Source organism: Perognathus longimembris, chromosome 17 (genome assembly GCF_023159225.1).
Source record: "Perognathus longimembris pacificus isolate PPM17 chromosome 17, ASM2315922v1, whole genome shotgun sequence".
Taxonomy (NCBI): domain Eukaryota; kingdom Metazoa; phylum Chordata; class Mammalia; order Rodentia; family Heteromyidae; genus Perognathus; species Perognathus longimembris.
In genome coordinates, this window is record NC_063177.1 from 37,829,202 (window position 1) to 37,849,025 (window position 19,824).

At 49.3% G+C, this 19,824-nt stretch overlaps 2 protein-coding genes across 2 annotated transcripts; both read left to right on the forward strand.

The window, feature by feature from the left end:
* Positions 1-1,125: 1,125 nt before the first annotated feature.
* LOC125365585 (60S ribosomal protein L32-like) lies at positions 1,126-1,630 on the forward strand. Its single transcript, XM_048365758.1, has one exon. It carries the CDS (start codon positions 1,175-1,177, stop codon positions 1,580-1,582), a length of 408 nt encoding a protein of 135 aa, XP_048221715.1. The 5' UTR covers positions 1,126-1,174; the 3' UTR covers positions 1,583-1,630.
* A 3,815-nt stretch (positions 1,631-5,445) lies between these two features.
* Positions 5,446-19,222, forward strand: Igfbp4 (insulin like growth factor binding protein 4). Its single transcript, XM_048365272.1, has 4 exons — positions 5,446-6,301; positions 12,925-13,082; positions 14,921-15,055; positions 17,992-19,222. Exons 1-4 carry the CDS (start codon positions 5,953-5,955, stop codon positions 18,124-18,126), a joined length of 777 nt encoding a protein of 258 aa, XP_048221229.1. The 5' UTR covers positions 5,446-5,952; the 3' UTR covers positions 18,127-19,222.
* The last annotated feature ends 602 nt before the right edge of the window (positions 19,223-19,824 follow it).

The window sequence follows — 19,824 nt, forward strand, 5'->3', positions numbered from 1 at the left end:
GGCACTCTTGCCACTAGGCTATATCCCCAGCCCACAATGTTAAATTCTTTAAGCACATTGTCTCAGCTCTGTTAGGCTGGGCTGTCTGACTGGGTTGACATTATCCCTCCATTATAACAGGGCATTTGAGGATAGAGAAAAGAGGCCACGTTGCCAAAGTCACAGAGCTAGTTAATAGCAAATCCAGGATTTAGTGCAGGCATTTTGGCCCCAGACTTTAAATTTTACTTACTTGGTTGGTCATGGTTAATAACTGACACTCATTGGGCACATACTGTTTATCAGACACCACTTTAAGAATTTTATGCAGTTACTTTTATTGTCATAGCAGTTCTATATGATTTTCACTTACTGTGAAGGATGAGAATGAGGGCCCAGGTTACCATCTAGAATCTATTGCCAGGAATCTAGCCTAGGTTGACTTAAGGGTCATCACTTGGGCTAGAAATTAGCTTAGGAGAAGAGCACTTGCCAAGCATGCACAAGGTCCTGGGTTCCATCCCTAGCCAATAAATAAATAGAGCACTTAAAAATAAGCATAGTAGGGGCTGGGAATATGGCCTAGTGGCAAGGGTGCTTGCCTCATATAATGAAGCCCTGGGTTAGATACCCCAGCACCACATATATAGAAAATGGCCAGAAGTGGCGCTGTGACTCAAGTGGCAGAGTGCTAGCCTTGAGCAAAAAAAAGCCAGGGACAGTGCTCAAGCCCTGAGTCCAAGGCCCAGGACTGGCAAAAAACAAAAACAAAACAACAACAACAACAAAAACAAGCATAGTATTTTTTTCATTAAAAAAAAATTGAGGACTGAGTTGGGTGGTGGCTGATGCCTATAATCCTAGTTACTCAGGAGGCTAAGATCTAATGATCACATTCTGAAGCAAGTCCAGGCAGGAAAACCTGTGAAACTCTCATCTCCAATTAATCAGTACCAAGCTGGAAGTACAGCTGAGGCTCAAGTGGTAAAATGCTAGCCTTGACCACAAAAGCCCAGGGACAGTGCCTAGGCCCTTAGTTTAAGTCCCAGGATGGACACAAGCAATAATAAATTGAGAACTGGAACAACTGGAGGCATTGCTCCAGTGGTAGAAATACAGAGGATAAAAGGTAGGGAGGGGCCTTCTTCCTTGGCGCTGCCCACGGAGGTGGCTGCCGTCTCTCCCACTCGGCATCATGGCTGCCCTCAGACCTCTGGTGAAGCCCAAGATCGTCAAAAAGAGGACCAAGAAGTTCATCCGCCACCAGTCAGACCGCTATGTCAAGATTAAGCGGAACTGGCAGAAACCCAGGGGCATCGACAACCGGGTGTGGAGGAGATTCAAGGGCCAGATCTTGATGCCCAACATTGGTTATGGGAGCAACAAGAAAACAAAGCACATGCTGCCCAGTGGCTTCCGGAAGTTCCTGGTCCACAACGTCAAGGAGCTAGAAGTGCTGCTCATGTGCAACAAGTCTTACTGTGCCGAGATCGCCCACGACGTTTCCTCGAAGAACCGAAAAGCCATCGTGGAACGAGCAGCCCAGCTGGCCATCAGAGTCACCAATCCCAATGCCAGGCTGCACAGTGAGGAGAACGAATAGATGGCTCACATACACTTTTTATTTGTGCTTAAATAAACCACAGAAACTAAAAACAAAACAAAAAAAGAGGTAGGGAGGGAAGCTGAGCAAGAATGTAAGGCCATGAATTCAAGCTCTTAATACCAGCACCAATAAATAAATAAATAAATAATATGATGATATGGTGTGGCTCAAGTGCTAGCCTTGAGCCAAAAGCTAAGGGTCAGCACCCTGGCCCTGAGTTCAAGTTTCAATCCTTAAGGGATAGGTAGAACCATGTTCCCCAGAGCTGGGAGAGCAGGAGACAAAGACTAAATGTTTCCAGGGAGTATGGGGAAAAGAATAAGGAACTCTCTCTGAATCTGGCCTTCTGATCTGTGAGGTCATAGGGCAAATAGGCACCTTCCTCTTGGACACACCAGCAGGAGGTGTGTAGTGGAGAAGGGGCAGGGCAGGGAATTTCCCTTCTAAAAACATCTAGTTCCATCTGCTCAAGTTCTCTGTGTCTTTACTTTTGCAGGTATCCTGCAAGATTCTCCCAGGTTGCCCTTTCTTCTTTTCCCTCCACCCTACCTTTCTTGCTTGACTCCTGAACCTATAGCTCACTGATGATGGCTTTGAGGCAACAGAGGCAGTAAGGTGCACAGGGCTAATTGTGCAGCAAATATTACACTTGCCACAAGGCCTCTCTCTGTTACTTTCTAGCTGTGTGCTCTTGAATGAACCTGATCTGTTCTCTGAGTGGCGACAGAGCTCGCCCAGGGCCCAACATCATTTATTTGGTTTGTTTCTTGTGCAGACTTTAGTCAACGGGAAAGAAATCCTGCCTGTGCCAGTGTAGACTGAAGGATCGGGACCTATGCCAGGAGTAGGAGGAAGTGTGGCTAAGGTGACTCAAAAGGACTGCAGAACTAGATTCCTAGACTCTCAGAGCTGGATAGGGTTTCAGCTTTCTGTGTGTTCTCCCTCCTTTACTAGATGGCAAAACTGAAGCTGAGGAAGGGAAAGTGGTCATAAGGTGGGCAAGTAGCAGGACTGGCTGTCTAAAGATATGAAATCAGATCCTGACCAGCCCAGCTGCAGACGGGCTCCATTCTCCCTATCTCCACTCATCCCTAGTATTTGCTTTTGGAGCCACACATCCAGAAGGAAGGACCTGGGCTCTATGCTCTGGAGCTGGGCTGGACAAGCCCTCCCTCTACACTGTGGGTTCTCTGTGGAGATCCTGAGTCTCCTGAAAGTATGGAATCCCAAGTGGACAGGAAGCTTCATCAGTATTATACTACTCAGTCTGTACCTGGGGAGATTGTTACTATGTACAATTTGTCTCCTCCATCAGTAGCTTTGCTACCACTTAAATCCAGGTGCTCTTTCTTCCAATCTCATGCTCTTCATATGTTTCCATTCCCAGGTACTGAGAGAAGGCAAGACACGAAACCAGTCTTCAGTGGTATCTTGCCACCAGAGGATAGCCAAACACTTGAGGAAGTTACAATTAACAACAGAGTAGGGGTAGAAGAGAAACAAACACTATCTGCTTTGTACAGGTCCCTGTCTCTCGCTGAAAAGTCCCATTTACCTGACAAAGTTTGAAGCTGAGAGCTTAAGTAACTTTGCTTCAGGTCCCTAGTGAGTTCTTAGAGACAAAGCCAGGATTGGTCCAGCTTGGTGATGCTGACATCTGTGGTTTTTTTTCCTCTTGCATGAAAGACTTGTCTTCAGATCCTTCATAAAGGGCTTTCCATATCCTTATTTTATTTTCATTCGTGCCTTCTCTCACTAGACGGTGAACTCCATGAGATAGAGAGTGCATTCCCAGGATGGAACACAACACTTGGGAGCAATAGGTGCTCCGTAAACTTAGGCAGCATGTTGGTGGTGTATGTTGGTAGGGAGGTGCTTGGAAGGCCTCCTCAGGTTCATTCTTTTGCTTCCTTAGGATGATCCCAGACATTGTTTTTTAAAATGAGGCATGGAAAGGATATTAGAAGATGGGTTGGGTTTCTCACATCACTGGAACTTCAAGCTTCATCTCGGCCTCTCCAGCCTCACCTGCCCTCTGATCTCTGGGTCCTATTACTTTCACATTGCTGTCTCATAGACAAATCTGGCCCTGGGATCAGAACTGTCCTCAGTCCTATAAGAGTTTCAAGAGATGGGGTAGACGGAGATGTCTATTTCCCTTCCTTTTACAGTTAGGGACAAACTCCAAATTCATTCAGTAAGCTGGTGGCAGAACTGGGTTGTGAAGAGGAGGAGGAAAAGGAGGGCGTGTGGAGTAGTTCTCTGAATCTGGAATAAGCAGGACTTTCCCCAGGGACTTGAGGGACCTTGTTCTGTTTGCCTTTCTCAAAGGCAGATGGGGACATAAGAATCCCCTTTCATTTGAAAGATGGGATGGAGAGAATCCTAGAACTTTGTTCCTGGCTGTAAGTCCCTAGTGTTCTACAGTCTTTTTCCTTTCGGTGTACTGGGATTTTGAACTTGCTAAGCAGAAACTCACTGCTGTGCCATGCCTCTAACCTTGATTTTTGCTAGTTATTTATTTTTTTTTGCCAGTCCTGGGGCTTGAACTCAGGACCTGAGCACTGTCCCTGGCTTCTTTTTGCTCAAGGCTAGCACTCTACCACTTGAGCCATAGCACCACTTCCAGCTTTTTCTATATATGTGGTGCTGAGGAATCAAACCCAGGGCTTCACATATACGAGGTGAGCACTTTACCACTAGGCCATATTCCCAGCCCACTAGTTATTTTTGAGATAAGGTTTGGCTTTCTACGCAGATGTCCCTGAGCTCCACCTATGTTAGGCTTCCCCAGTAGCTAGGATAACAGGTGTGTGCCATTGCATCCAGTTCTTCCTTGAGGAGGCCTAGGTTTGGCCTCCTCATCCTGACAACCTCAGACTCCCAAGTAGCTGGTATTCTTACAGGCACAAGCCACCTGGTCTGCATCTCTGCAGTCTTAGTGACTGCCAGTAGGTGTCATCAGTTCGTAACTTTTTGGTCTGTCCTACAAGTCAGCATTCAGCTGGATTCTTCCTCCACAACAGTCTGAATTTGTGGAAAGTAGGAGGTGTCCTAAACGCCAGGAGACAGAAAGACCCCTGTCCTAGGAGAAGAAGCAGGAAGGGGGCTTACAAACTTCACTTCAGCTTGGCTACTCCTTAGTTTTCTAAGCCAGGACAAAAACATTTCCCATTGGGGGACGGATTGTGCCTGGACAAGGTGCCCTTACTGTTGAGGTGTATTCCAGGCTAGCAGGAAACCTTGTGCAGGAGGAGGGTGCAGACTTTGGGGGAAGCTGAGAAGGAAGCTAAAGAGAAGCCCCTTTAGACCTCCTACCAATTTCAGTGGCATCAAGAGAATAATGGGGATATGGGCACTGACAGGATTTCAGGGAGAGGGGAGTGGAACCAGCAGAACACCAACCCAAAGAGTAACACTGAGTGAATTAGAAAAAAGGTACCTCTTCCTCAAAATCCTCTATTATCTACTGGGAAATGGTCATAAGGGCTATGCACATATACATAAATTACAAGGAATGGTGCCCCCTGGAGTTGTTCAGTGCACAACTTGTACAGTCTCCCTCTGGGAGTGGATCTGGATAGTAGAGGCAAACATCCAGGCGGGATCCAACTCCCTCGGAGTTGGGTGGCTTCCATCCTGGGAGGGCAGAGTGGATCAGAGCCCAAATGAGACTTTGGGGAGAGGGAGCCCGTGGGCAGAGAGCCTATTAGTGTCATGGGCCAGCAGCCCTTCCCAAGGCTAGTGTTGGGTGACTGTGCCCAACCTCACCCCGCGTGGTCTCCCCCAGTTGAAACTCCCGGTGGGGTGGAAAGGACTCTGGCCAGAGACGAAATCCAGGTTGGAGGAGGGAGACCAGGCAGCAGCCCCTTCGCTTCTCCCTTAGCTCTTTGCAGGACTCCCGGGTGCCTGAGAGCGAAGGACTTTGGCGTGTGGAGCCACGGCGACTTAGGACAGCGCCCCCTCCCCCTAACGGCCGCCTCCCCCTCTCCCCCTCACCGCCCGGGCTCCCCCACCTCGAGGAAGGCGCTGGGGGTGTGGCCAGGGGCCGGTATAAAGTCTGGGGAGCCGGTCTCCGGCAGCCGCTCAGACCCCTGCCCCTAACCTCCCGCCTCCCGCCGCTCGCTCGCTGCCCCGGCTGAGGATGCGGCGTAGCGTCCCGGCGCCCAGGATCGCTTTGCTCCAGCGCGCACGCTAACTTCCCCGGCTCCCTCCTAGCCTGCGCGGGCCGCCCCGTCTCCCAGTGCCCTCCGGATCGGGTCCTCCAGGCGCCTCAGCCACTTGGCTTCCGATACCCCTGCTGTCCGTCCCATCGCCCCGCGCTCCCCGCCTGCGCCCGGGTGCGTGTACCTGGTCCCTGCCCGGTCATGCTGCCCTTTTGCCTCGTGGTGGCCCTCCTGTTGGCCTCAGGGCCCGGGCCGAGCCTGGGCGACGAAGCCATCCACTGCCCACCCTGCTCCGAGGAGAAGCTGGCACGCTGCCAACCCCCCGTGGGCTGCGAGGAGCTGGTGCGGGAACCTGGCTGTGGTTGTTGTGCCACTTGCGCCCTGGGTTTGGGGATGCCCTGCGGGGTGTACACCCCTCGTTGTGGCTCAGGCCTGCGCTGCTACCCACCTCGGGGGGTGGAGAGGCCCCTGCACATGCTGGTGCACGGGCAAGGGGTGTGCACGGAGCTGACAGAGATCGAAGCCATCCAGGAAAGCCTGCAGCCTTCTGGTAAGGTACCCTTGCCCCCCTACTCCATCCGCATTGGATTCTCTACTTAGCAGCTTCTTCCTTCGTTCTGGCTGGCTTGGAAGGCCATGAAAATCCCCTGAGATTTGAGGAGAATCGGTAGGTATGCCGCAGGGCTCCACTGGTGGGACAGGTTCCGCCAAAGAAACTGCTTCTGAGCACCTCACCACCTCCCAAGGGAACTTTGTCCCAGTCCTCATCTCAAACCTCCCAGGGGTGCCTGTGTGGGAAGAGGCTCTCATTGGTAGGCCAAGTAAGTGTCCTGCTCCAGTCAGGTCTGTTTAGGGATAGAAAATTGGTGGGAAAGGGTGGGTCGGGATGGGAAGGGGGGGGGCATCTTTCTATTCCTGAAGCAGGGCCACAAATGACACCCCAGGGGTGTGAGGAGCCAGGGCTTGGACTTTTCACTGTTTCCTTGTGATGGAGTGGAACATACAAATCAGAGGCATAAGGCTTGTCCTTTCCCAAAGACCTGAGCCATCTTTTTGAGAATTGGTGGAAAGATGAAGGTGATCATGCCAGGTCTGGGCATCTCCATTTCTCCTGGTATGCAGGCTGCTTGCTCCTTTCTCCTGGCAGGTGCCATCTGGTAAGGTAGGGGGAGAGAAGCCCTGGCTCCCAGGTCAGGGGTATGCAATAGGCAAGAGAGATAAAATTTTGTGTGTGTGTGTGGGGGGGGGGCTCTTATATGGCTCCTTGTTCCACCTCATTTTTAGACTTTTTCTATTTCTCACCAAGCTTCTCAGGTTCTCCTTAGAATCTTTCATTGTCTCAGTGACTCTTTTGTTATATTTTTCTGGCTCTCAACTTCTGGTTTCACCATGATGCTCTCAAGTTCTCTTTTCTTCACAGTCTTCTATGCATTATTAGTTTCTTTTCCTCTGCCTTATCCTGTTTTTCTTTTTTCTTTTTGTCACTGCATTTCTGTTGCTCAGTTTTTCTCTGCCTTGCTGTATCTCTGTTTGTTGATCTCTCTCTGACTGTTTGGCTTTCTCTGAGCCTCTGTCTGTCTGTCTGTGTCTCTTTTCTTGGTGCTTAAAGCTTCCATTGTTGCATTCCGGATGCTGGGACTTTGGCCCCAAGCTTCCTGCCCTGGGTCCCAGACTGCTCTACTTCCTCAATCCTCTGTAGCATGTGAGCTGGAGGAAAGCAGGATGCAAGGAAAACAGGAAGGAGGTGGACCCCAGGAGTCTGGGCCTCAGGCCTCTCTGCCCTTCCTGCCCTTGGGCAGGGAGAGATGGGTCAGCAGAAAACATTCTAGGGGAAATGCCAACTGGAAACCAGCACTTCTGGAGAGTGGGGTTTTCAAGGACAGAATCACTGATATTGGGGGCAGAAATGCCAGTAACAGAGAGACCAGGAGTAAGGACTGAGTCTGGGCTTCCTGGGTACAACTTTGTCTTTGAATCGTTACACCAGCTAGTAGGTATCTGGCAGCAGGGAAGATTGGCAGCTTATTCTCTGACACCATCTTATCTGTATGAGCATCCCAGATGTAGTGGAGGACAGTCTCATCCCCTAGGTGTTTGGGGGGGGGGGTGAGATGGCATGAACAGTTTGCCATTATCCTATGGACATAATATAAACCAGCCTCAAGAGATGTCTAGGGGGCTGGGAATGTGGCTTAGCAGCAGAGTGCTTGCCTCACATGCATGAAGCCCTGAGTTCAATTCTTTAGCACCACATAAATAGAAAAAGCTGGAGGTGGCTCTGTGGCTCAATGGTAGAGTGCTAGCCTTGAGCAAAAAGAAGCCAGAGACAGCACCCAGGTTCTGAGTTCAAGCCTCAGGACTGGGGGACAAAGATGTCTAGGGATGGGGTGGCTTTAGGTTTACTTTGATTGCAGCACCTGTAGTTTACTAATGGCCCCTCCTCCTTCCTGCCTGGCCTTGTCTTCCACTCAGTGTCTCGGATGCAGACAGATATCAGGAAAAGGGAAAGGGGAAGCCAGGAGGATCCTGGAAAAATAGGTACCCAGTCAGCAAGCTATGCCCTGCCCTCTCACTTTCTAGTCACTGTGCAAGTACTCCCTTTTCATGTCCTGGACCACATTGCACCATGGGAAGTGCCACCCATACAGCCACAAGACAGCCTTGCAGGGACGCTGGTGAGATACTCAGCATGGCTCTGCCCCAGTCTTCACTCTCTTCTTTAGCTTGATACTATCGGCAGGCTACTCTCCCTTTTAGATTCCCAGGCTTGGGGGGCCTCTGTTGAGAACAGTTTGGTAGAGGATATTAGTCTGTTCTTGCTGTTCTTTTTTCTTGAGGCTCAGCTTCAGCAAGAGAGTGGATATTTGGCACTCATCCTCTCTCGGTCTTCTATCTGTAGCCAGCCAAGCCCTCCTTTCTCAGTCAGGTTGTGGATTAACCACAGGCCAGCAGAGGTGGAGATGGTCATGTGCGTCAGAAATCTACAATTTTGCATCATGGCACTGACCCTTGAAATCTGGGAGATTTTCAATGGAGAGATCAGGCCTGGAACAGGGTCACAAACTGTGCTCTGGGTCCTTCAGGGACAGGCTTAGGAACAGGCAGGCTGGGTTAACGTTTAGACATTGCAGCAAATATTGCCCTCTCCACTTCAGTACTGGGAATCCAGTCATGCCATGGATACAGGGCCTTCCCAGAAATTCTGTGCCTTGGGGGAGGGGAAAGGAGGGGCATGGCTGCTTAGCGTTTTTCTTTAGTATTGGCAAAACCTGAATTATTGGTTCCTTGGGCTATCAGAAATCTGTCTATTTAGACATAGAAGTGGCAGAAACAAATCTCATTTCTTTTCCTATACTCAGGAGACTTTAATTTCCTCACCACTAAAAATGGGAATGCTGATAGAGGATAGCATTGGGAGTGGAGAGGGGGTCTGAAGAGCTGGCTGAAGAGCTCAATAAATTGGAGTGATGATGAGAGATGGTGATGAGGAAGCTGACATTGGGACTTTGGGGACCTGTAGGTCAAGGGAGCAAAGTTGGAAGCACATTCAGAGGAGCTAAGAGGGGTCGGTTAGCTTTGGTGCCTTTTGCTACTGCACACACATGGGGAAAACAAGGCCATTTGCTTTACCTGAGGCCAGAAGGATGGCACAACAGTGAGGAGACACTTCTGAATCAGACTTAATACTTGATATGGATGATCTTGGCTTATCCAAGCAGAGTACAGGGAAGAAGGCAAAAAAGAAAGGCCTTTCTTGGCACATTGGTTGGGTGACCCTTCATGGCATGGCTGGAACTTCCAGGTTTGGGTGGTGGGATCCACTCAGCTCATAGTCTGGGTGTCTCATGGAGATATGAACTGGAGTTGAAGAGAAATCATGGGGTCAAATCATGTAGCAAAACTTTGTAGCCCCTAATGTCAAGCCCATGCATCCTTTTCTCCCTTTAGGCTTCTTATTCTCCTTTGGGGCTAGAGCATAAAGCAAAGCTTTCCAGTGTGCCCAATGGCAGCTGGCTCAGTTCCAAACCAGTGCTGAAGGAGAGGACCTAGCTTGTCTTGGAAGCACCACTTCCCAGAACTTCTCAGAGGTCTGACCTTCCACTGGGAGGACTGTGGTCCCAGCTCCTGCTTAGAGGGGAGTCCAAGGGTATTGAGGCTTTTGTAGAGGGCATTTCAAGGTGATCCTCACTGGAAGAATTTCAGGTGGGCCTGATGCTGCAACCCTTTATCCCCTCCACCCCCACAAACCCAGTTGCTAGGGGTGGATCCTGGGGTGGATCCTCAGTCTACCAGTTAGTAAGGCTGGATAAGGCAAAGTCACAGATTAACTGAAAAGTCAACAATCTGTGGTCCAGAGAGACCTGGAATTCACTGTGGCCTGCTTTGGTCTATGTCTCTGACTATGGTAGGGTCAGAGGGCCTGAATCTGTGGGTGTGCACATGTGGGCAAGTGTGTATATCTGGACACATAATTGTTTGTATGTGTTTGTGATTCTTGGGTCTCCGCCTGTGTGGACTTCACTCTGTGTACCTATGTCCCCACATGAGTAGTAAGGAGGGTGGGTTCTACTCTAAGCTTAGGCACGAGGTCAGGGTCAGTGGGATGGGGGGAGATCAGCAATAGGGAGGCCAGGCAGACTGCTGACTCAGTTTAGAGCCATTCCAACAAGAGCTGAAACTATGCTTGAAGGCTCACTCTGTATCCTCAGCAGCCTAGTTTTCAGTGAACTACTTGATTGTCCTCCATATACAATGAACAACTCAAATATCCATGGGTGTTTTCCTGAGGGTTTGTCATTTATGAGCTTGTAGAAGCTCCTCAATAGAAAGCAGAGTCTGGATGGAGCCTCTCTGGGTTCTTGAGCTTTCTCCTTTGCTGCAAGGGTGCACACTTGTGGGAAGCTCTCAGTCTTCTAAGGCAGTCCCTTTCTTTAGAAAATTCTTCCTAGCTGGGTACTGTGGATCCTAGCTACCTAGGAGGCTGAGAGCTGAGGATTGTAGTTCAAAGCTAGAGTCTCTTATCTCCAATTAACCACTAAAAAGCCAAAAATGGAGTTGTGACTCAGGTGATAGGAAGTCAGCGTTGAGTGAAAAAGCTAAGGTACAGTGCCCAGGCTCTGAGTTCAAGCTCTAGTACTGACACTCTCCCCCTCCAACAAAACACCAAAGAAACCACAACACAAAAACTTCTTTCTGAATCATTGAACTCTGAGCCTAAGCCCATTATGCCCATTTACTGAAAGGACCTAAAATCCCAGTGTAAAGTCATACTTTCCATCATGTTTATGAAAGGAACCCAAACTCAGGAAGAATAAGGCTTTCCAGGTAGGAAGGGGTGCTCCTTAGAGCTTGGTGTCCTAGCTCCTGTCATACCCTGGGCCAACGGTCACACCTTTGTTCACACCTGAGCTCAGCCTCTGTCCTTCCCAGATTTGGTTCTAATTTTTTGGGTCTTCCTTTTCTTCTTTCTCCACAACCTAAGTCCAGTCTACACCCTGAAACAGTGTGACCCTATCTATAAACTCATGGCTTTATGCAGGATGAGGATAGGAAGAAAGGGGATGCTAATTGGTTGGGTCTTTTGTGCCAGAGGCTCCCAGGAAGGGGCTCTGAGGAAAGGCCTAGATTCTAGAACTTTCTCTGGCTCCTGACTGAGGGCTCAGAGTGCATCTTCTTGTGGTTCAATTGGCACAACCCTATGCTACCACTTTTACTGCCTACACGTAGTGGGGAGTGGGTCTAACTGTAGTGTATCATTTTTGGCTGATTCTCAGAAGCTTGATTTGTGTTAGAATCCCCTCTTGATTGCCATTGGGATGTTTCATATATAAAAGGATGATGGGATGTCTCTGGTCCTCTTGTTTCTGCCCTATGAACTCTTTTTCTAAGCCAGTTTTCCACTTGTGACAAAATCTTCCATCTATAATAACTTGGCCTTATTAATAACTCTGGTATAGAATCCTGACAGATTTTCTGATGGTCTTTATCATCTTTTGCCTGATTTCTTTTCAATCTATGTACTTATCCCTTCATCCTGCTAGCTAGATGAATAAAATGAGAACCAGCCCCCGCCCCCCGTCCTGCCGCCCCCCCCCTCAGCTTTGCCTAGGCAGAAAAATACCATTTGACCGAAAGGCAGCTCTGGGCCTGTTGCCACACATGAAGGGACCTGTTAACTCCTCAGGAAGAAAAAAGTCCTGACGCAAACCAGATGTAACCTCCTGTTCAGCTGCCAACATCTGGAATGCTGGCAGGGACTCTGCACTGGGGCCTGCAGCAAGCTGCCAAGCCTGAGCCTTTCATAGGTGGCTCTGATGTGCTGAAAGGTCTTCTGACCTCCTTCTCCAGCTCAGCCCTGCAATCCAGTCTTGGCTGCTTAGAGGGAGAAACACAGTAATAGTCCAGGATCTTCTGGATGAGGTTTCTCTGCAGCTCAGCTAGAGTCTTTAGGAGGTTCCCCTGGAGGGAGTGAGGGCCCAGCCGGGCCACTCTTACCCTCACATACCCAGAGCCCTGACTCAGGGGAGACAGACACCGACTTTGGATGGGTCTGAAGTCTATGGAGGGGAAACTTAGAGGTGGGGGCTGGAGAAATGTGTGTGACTCTTCTCTTGGTCCTCCCGGGGTGTCACCTTCCTGCTTTCCCATGCAGATGGATCTTAAGTCCCGCTCAGGCAGTGGGAGAGCTTTTGGGGCCAGATTTTGCTTTGCTCATGGAAAGTCTGATTCTGGTCCCGGGGATCCCAGGCAGGCTCAGTCAGGCACTGGAAAGAGCGGGGAAGGAGAGAGTGAACAGAAGGAGAGGGGGATGGTGGGAGGAGGGAGATTTAATAGCCTACCTCCCCAACCCCCTTCTTCATCAGACCTCTGCACAGAACCCAGGGGACCCTCCTGCCATCTGGGCAGCTGCAGCCAGTGACTCATCTGAAAGCTGAACAGGGTGGGGTGAGGGACAAGTCAAGGACTTCAAGAAGAGTACTCTCCTGAGGAAATCCAAGGGAGTGAGGTGCAGAAGGGGGTGCTTTCACCTCCTCCCGCTCCTCCACGGGTTCCCTGCTGTTCTCAGGCTCAGGCTGGAATCCCCAAGGAGGAAGAAGCAGGTGGGAGGCTGGGTTGTTGTGAAGCTCTGCTCTTTCCAGGTGCTGACCTTTGCCCTTCTCGACCTGTCTGCAGACAAGGATGAGGGTGATCACCCCAACAACAGCTTCAGCCCGTGCAGTGCCCAGGACCTCAGATGCATACAGAAGCACTTCGCTAAACTGAGAGACCGGAGCAGCAGTGGGGGCAAGATGAAGGTTATAGGGATGCCTCGGGAGGAAGCTCGACCTGTGGTGAGGACCTTAGTGCACACGCACACCCTATCACCACCAGACACAGATTATGTTTACCCAGAAGACACTCTTTGATACTTACTATGTGCCAGATGCATCTCCTCTGCCTCATCAGGGTGCAGAAAAAAAAAAAAAAAAGCAGGGTTCCAAGCTTCCTAGTGTTTCTTGGTCCTGTTCTCCTTCCCTTCCCAGTCCTGGGGCTTGAACTCATGGCCTGAGCACTGTCCCTGGCTTCTTTTTGCTCAAGGCTAGCACTCTACCACTTGAGCCACAGCGCCACTTCTGGCTTTTTCTATATATGTGGTGCTGAGGAATCGAACCCAGGGCTTCATGTATATGAGACGAGCACTTTTACCACTAAGCCATATTCCCAGCCCCCTGTTCCTTAGCTTTTGTGCTCAAGGATAATGCTCTAATGCTCTATCACTTGAGCCACAGCTTTATTTCTGGCTTTTTGCTGGTTAGTCGTTGATAAGAGTCTCACAGACGTTTTCTGCCTCAGCTGGCTTAGAACAATGACCCTCAGTTCTCAATCTTGTAGGTTAAGTAGGATTACAGGTGTAGTAAACTACCAGCACCTAACTAATGATCTTTTTTGTGTATGTGTGTGCTGATTCTGGAGATTGAACTCCACCCAACTAATGATCTTTTTGTATGTGTGTGTGCTGATTCTGGAGACTGAACTCAGGGCCTGGGTGCTGTCCCTGAGCTTTTATGCTCAAGGCTGGCACTCTATTACTTGCGCCACAGCTCCACATCCAGCTTTTTTTTTTTGGGGGGGGGGTTGTTGTTTTGTTAGTTAATTGGAGCTAAGAGTTTCATGGACTTTCTTGCCTAGGCTCGCTTTACACTAGATCTCAGCTTCCTGAGTAGCTAGGATTCAGTGCCAGGCTCTAGTGCCTTTTTTTTTTTTTTTTTTTTTTTTTTTTGACAGCCCTGGCCTTGGACTCAGGGCCTGAGCACTGTCCCTGGCTTCTTTTGGCTCAAGGCTAACACTCTACCACTTGAGCCACAGCTCCACTTTGGGCTGTTTTCTATATATGTGGTGCTGGAGGATTGAACCCAGGGCCTCATGTATACGAGGCAAGCACTTTTGCCACTAGGCCACATTCCCAGCCCTCTAGTGCCTTTTCAAATTAATGATTCTGATAGACTTGTGCCTGAGCCTTATGTGTTAATTGTGTGGTTTGGTTCATCCCTCCTGGTTAGAAATTTCCTGCCCTTTGCCTCTATACATTTCCAGAGCTCCCTTTTAAGCCAGGTCCCTCACTTTACCATTTGAATTCAGAACCTTATACTTGCTAGTTAGGTGATCCACCACTTGAGCCATGCCTCCAGCCCTACATATTCTAATTAGAAGATTTTTGGCTCAAGACCTTCTTTCAGCATCTTCCCACTAGTATCCCTTGAACCTGGCTCCCTGCTTTTACTTCTTCAGGCCTTGCCCAACCTCCAGGTCTTGACTTTATTCAGGGCCTTCAGCTCCCATTTAATGCTGAGTCTCAGCCCTCATTTAACTCTGAAGCAGTCCTCTTGCCTCTCTCTCTCTAAGGTGCACAGTTGCCTGTATGTTTTTTTTTTTTTTTTTTGCCAGTCCTGGGGCTTGAACTTGGGGCCTGGACACTGTCCCTGAGCTGATTTGCTCAAGGTTAGTGCTTTACTACTTGAGCCACAGCTCCACTTTCTGCTTTTTTGGTGGTTAAGTGGGAATAAAAGTCTCAGAGACTTTAGTGCCCAGGTTGTTCTCAAACAATGATCTTCAGATCTCAGCCTCCTGAGTAGCTAGGTTTACAGGTGTATGGCTCCCAGCTTGATGAACGGTTTTGTTCTTTCCTCAGCCCCAGGGCTCCTGCCAGAGTGAGCTGCACCGGGCCCTGGAGCGGCTGGCCGCCTCCCAGAGCCGCACCCACGAGGACCTCTTCATCATCCCCATCCCCAACTGCGATCGCAATGGCAACTTCCACCCCAAACAGGTGCGTCCCCCCATCTGCTTCTCAGCCCTGGCCTTAGCTCCCTCTCTGAAAGAGAGTCTCAGAAAGAGACTGTAGGAAGAGGAAACTCCTATCCCTACCCAACCCCTTGGGCCTCCCTTTGCCCTATCCCAGGTGCAGAACCTCCCCTCATTTTGCCTACCTCACTCATTTTGGAAATGAAGAGACCGAGGATCAGAAAAGAGTAAACAGGTCCAGGTGGCCTCAGTCACAGTGAGTGCAGGGAAACCTCTGCTCCCCTCCAGGGATGCTCCACTGGCTTTCCCATCTGTGTTGTGGTCATCCTGCCAACCCCATGCTCCCAACAGCCTCACTCACCCTCCTCATTTCCTGGTAGTGCTCCCTTATCACTGATGTCTCAGGCTTCACCTGGGCTTGGAGGACCCAAGTTATGAGAAGTCAGGAAGGAACTGCTCATCCTTCCCAAGCTGAGCAACAGCATCCCTTGGGGTGCAGCAAGAGTGGAGATGGAGCTGCCTCTGATAGCCTGAGTCAGGGCCTTTGGTTGGAAGCAGAGAAAGGAGGGGCAGGAGAGAAGATATGAAGGTAGCAGCCTCGTATTCATTTATGTCGTTGGAACAATGTGGGGAACTCCCAGAAGCCTGGGATCTTTGGGAGGGTCGGCCTGCTTCAACCCTTCCCAAGCCCATTAGAAAGGTGGCATATCTAGGCAGGCCGCTGGGGTATCCTGGGGAGCACTGGTACCGTCCAGCTTTTGTGAGCATTGGCCTACATATCCCCTTGCCTCACACATCTCCAGGATGGGCCACTACCTGGCCAGCAGAAGTCTTGCTAGGAGGGCAAAGGTGCCACTTGGAAAGTACCTGTTCATCTCAGCTTGGCATGAAAAGGGCATAAGGTGGTGTGCAATGGGTGAATGCCTGGCCTGCCTTCAGCCTCTAGCCCAACATAAATCCTACCGTTTTGTTTAATGCTCCCCAATTTAAAAAAATTTTTTTTCTTTGGCAGGACTATGGTTTGAGTTTTATTCTTGCTGGGTGGGCATGCTACTACTGAGCCATGCCTCTAGCCAGTCTTTCTTTCTTTCTTTCTTTCTTTCTTTCTTTCTTTCTTTCTTTCTTTCTTTCTTTCTTTCTTTCTTTCTTTCTTTCTTTTCCTCCTTCCCTCCCTTCCTTTTTTTTCTTTTCTTCCCCTCTCACTCTTTCTTTCTCTTCAGACTTTCTCCCTCCCTCTTTTCCTTTCTTTTTTTTTTTTTTTTTTGGCCGTCCTGGGCCTTGGACTCAGGGCCTGAGCACTGTCCCTGGCTTCTTCCCGCTCAAGGCTAGCACTCTGCCACTTGAGCCACAGCGCCGCTTCTGGCTGTTTTCTGTATATGTGGTGCTGGGGAATCGAACCTAGGGCCTCGTGTATCCGAGGCAGGCACTCTTGCCACTAGGCTATATCCCCAGCCCTCTTTTTTTTTTTTTTTTAATTGTTTTATTCCTGGGTCTTGAACTCAGTGCCTGGGTGCTGTCCCTGAGCCTCTTTGCACTCAAGGCTAGCACTCTACCACCTGAGCCACAGTGCTACTTCCAGTTTTCTGGTGGCTAATTGGAGATATGAGTCTCATGGACTTTCCTGCCTGGGCTGGCTTTGAACCTCTATCCTCAGATCTCAGCCTCTTGAGTAGCTAACATTACAGGCATGAGCCAGCAACACCTGGCTATTATTAATTTCTTATATCAGCTTAGTATATTTGGCGCACCAGTATGGTGTATTATAAATAACAGAATATATATCAGGGCTCCCTTTTTTGTATTTTAAAATACATTTTCTTATTACAGTGATAGTTGTGATAATACTTGATTATCCTCAATTCAGTTCTGACCTATGAGCAAACTTTCTTTCAGCTCTGGTAATGATGCTAAAATATACCTTTGCTTCATCCCCATTGTTTAATTCTGACCTGAATTTTGGTCCAAGTTCATTTGTCCTGAACATGACCTCTACCTCATTTGTTTGTTTATTTATTTATTTTGTGCCAATCCTGGTGCTTGAATTCAGGGTTGCTGTCCCTGAGTTTTTGTGCTCAAGGCTACTGCTCTACCACTTGAGCCACAGCCCTACTTCTGTCTGAGATAAGAGTCTGTTGGTCTTTCCTGCCTGGCTGGCTTCAAATTTCAATACTCAAATCTCATCTTCCTGAGTAGCTAGGATTATAGGCACAAGCCACTGGTGCTTGCTTTCTATCTTTATTTTTATTTTGTGTGTGTGTGTGTGTGTTTGTGTGCACATGGGAGCACCCATGCAAGCTGGGGATTGATCCTAGGCCCTCACCCATATTAGGCAAGCCCTTGACTTCTATCTTTATCTTGCCTCTGTCTCTGTCCTGGATTCTAAGTCTCACCTGAGTCAAGTTTTAGCTGCTACTCTGGTCCTATCCTGCTTTTAACCCTAACTTGGTTGCTGTTCTAAACTATAATCCCATTCTTCAAGGCCCACCCAGCCTAAATTAGAACACACACCCAAAACATCTCCAGCACAAACCCAGATATATCTTCTTTTTTTTTTTTGGCCAGTCCTGGGCCTTGGACTCAGGGCCTGAGCACTGTCCCTGGCTTCTTCCCGCTCAAGGCTAGCACTCCGCCACTTGAGCCACAGCGCCGCTTCTGGCCGTTTTCTGTATATGTGGTGCTGGGGAATCGAACCTAGGGCCTCGTGTATCCGAGGCAGGCACTCTTGCCACTAGGCTATATCCCCAGCCCCAGATATATCTTCTAACCCTAGGGTCTAGGGAAGCTCTCTGGGTGTTTCCTTCTTGCCAAATTCTCTCTACTGTCACTAGCTCAGAGTACCAGTGCTCAAAAAGTGTCTTGGCCCTCAGATGCTATTTTGGAACACTAAATGTCTGACCTTGAGGGCACTCTGTTCTTACCTGGGAGCTGACTAACCCATCCTCCATGTCTTTGTCTTGGCAGTGTCACCCAGCTCTGGATGGGCAGCGCGGCAAATGCTGGTGTGTGGACCGGAAGACAGGGGTGAAGCTTCCAGGGGGGTTGGAGCCCAATGGGGAGCTGGACTGCCACCAACTGGCTGACAGCTTCCGAGAGTGAGGCCTGCCCACAGGCAGGGGGCACCTCCATTCTCTGGGAGCTGCAGAGTTGACCTGGAATGAAGTCTGGGTCTGAGTCCTGGCTTTGCCTCTGGCCCCAGAGTTTCTTGGGGGTCTGTGTGTTTATGTGTGTGTGTGTGTGTGTTTATGGGCATAAATGTGCCCTTGGGGTAAGCCAGAGCCTAGAATATCCTCTTTGGGGATAGATAGCCCAAGAGGTCTGAGAGTGGCAATGGGGAACCCCAGTGTGTTTCCAAATCGATCCTGGATTCATTCATTCATTCATTCATTCATTTAGCATCGACAGACATTTATTGACCACATACTGTGTGCCAGCTCTAGTTTTCAGCCCTGGCAGCCCTCATCCTACCTTCCTTTGATGTGGCATATGAACTAAATTCCTATGAAGTGAGTGCAAGCCTATAGAAGAGTCAGAGAGGAAGAGAATCAAGTACTTTGCAATTGTCCCTCCCCTCCGTCTAGCCAGAGGCTGGGAGCCACCAGGAAGTAAAGGGCAGCTGATGGCTCAGGGCTTTTGAGGTCGATCTATACCTTTAGCCCTTGAGGCTAAGGTTGGCTAGGCTCCCCTGCTCTTCATCCCCAGGTCTTACCAGGGGAAAGGCCTGGTGAATGAGTGGCAGGCCCACCTTTGGATCCTGGGTATTGTATCCTGGGCTTGGTTGATTCAGAGCTTGAGACCCTGCCATTGGGAGATAGGGTCAGAGAAAGACCTACAAGACAGAGGGCTTACACAGTCAGTGGGAAGAAAGAATACAGGATTGGATTGAATGTGCCTGATGGACAAGAGGACCCTATGTTGGGGGATGAGGGCCTTGCCTACCCTATTTGTAGTCACCAGGATGACCCGATCTGTTCAATGCTTATCGCCTGTGGCTCTGCCTTGCTTCTCATATCTCATTCCCTTACACCTTCCTCTCTATATCCCATTTCCCCTGGTCATTTTCTGGCTTGGCTGGATGGAAGGAGACATAGGGACCTGCTGGTTGGCCATGATGTCTTTTCTTCCATTCTTTCCTTTTCTTACCCCCTTTCTTTGTTTTTGGTGTTTTTTTTAAACAAAACAAAACAAAACAAAAAGTCCAGATAATTATGTTTGCTTGATTTATTTCTGCTTAGAGACAGGGATGTATCAAAGGTAGAGAAAGATGGGCACTCAATGGTCTCTAGACCTGCTTGGCTGGCAAAGAACCACAGGGGACAACTCGTCTACTCATCCCTTCTCTAAGACCTCTGATGAGGGTTTCCTTCCTATCTGTAGTCTGGGCTCTTAGACTCCTGGTAGGCAGACCACGACTTCTGAAGGCAGGGCTAAGAACAGCCCTTCTGGACCAGAATGGTTTCTAGATCAGCTGCTTCATCAAGTTGAGGCTATTCCTAGTGCACTAAGCAGATGGGGTTTGCAGCCCAATGCAGTTTATTAATTTAGTTAGAGGCAGGGAGGGGGTACTCCCAACATTTGGGGAAGGGGGCTACACTCTACAGCAGGTTCCACAACTCTAATGCCCAGGTTGATTCTGAGGAGTATGTTTGAGGGTAAAGGTGTTCTTGACTTTGCTATAGCAAAGCCAGTGCCAGTGCCTACTTCAGAATTTGGGCCCACCTGGATTTTTTGCCATCTCCCTAGTACCCCTTCTGCTCTCACCTGTGTGTGTGTGTGTGTGTGTGTGTGTGTGTGTGT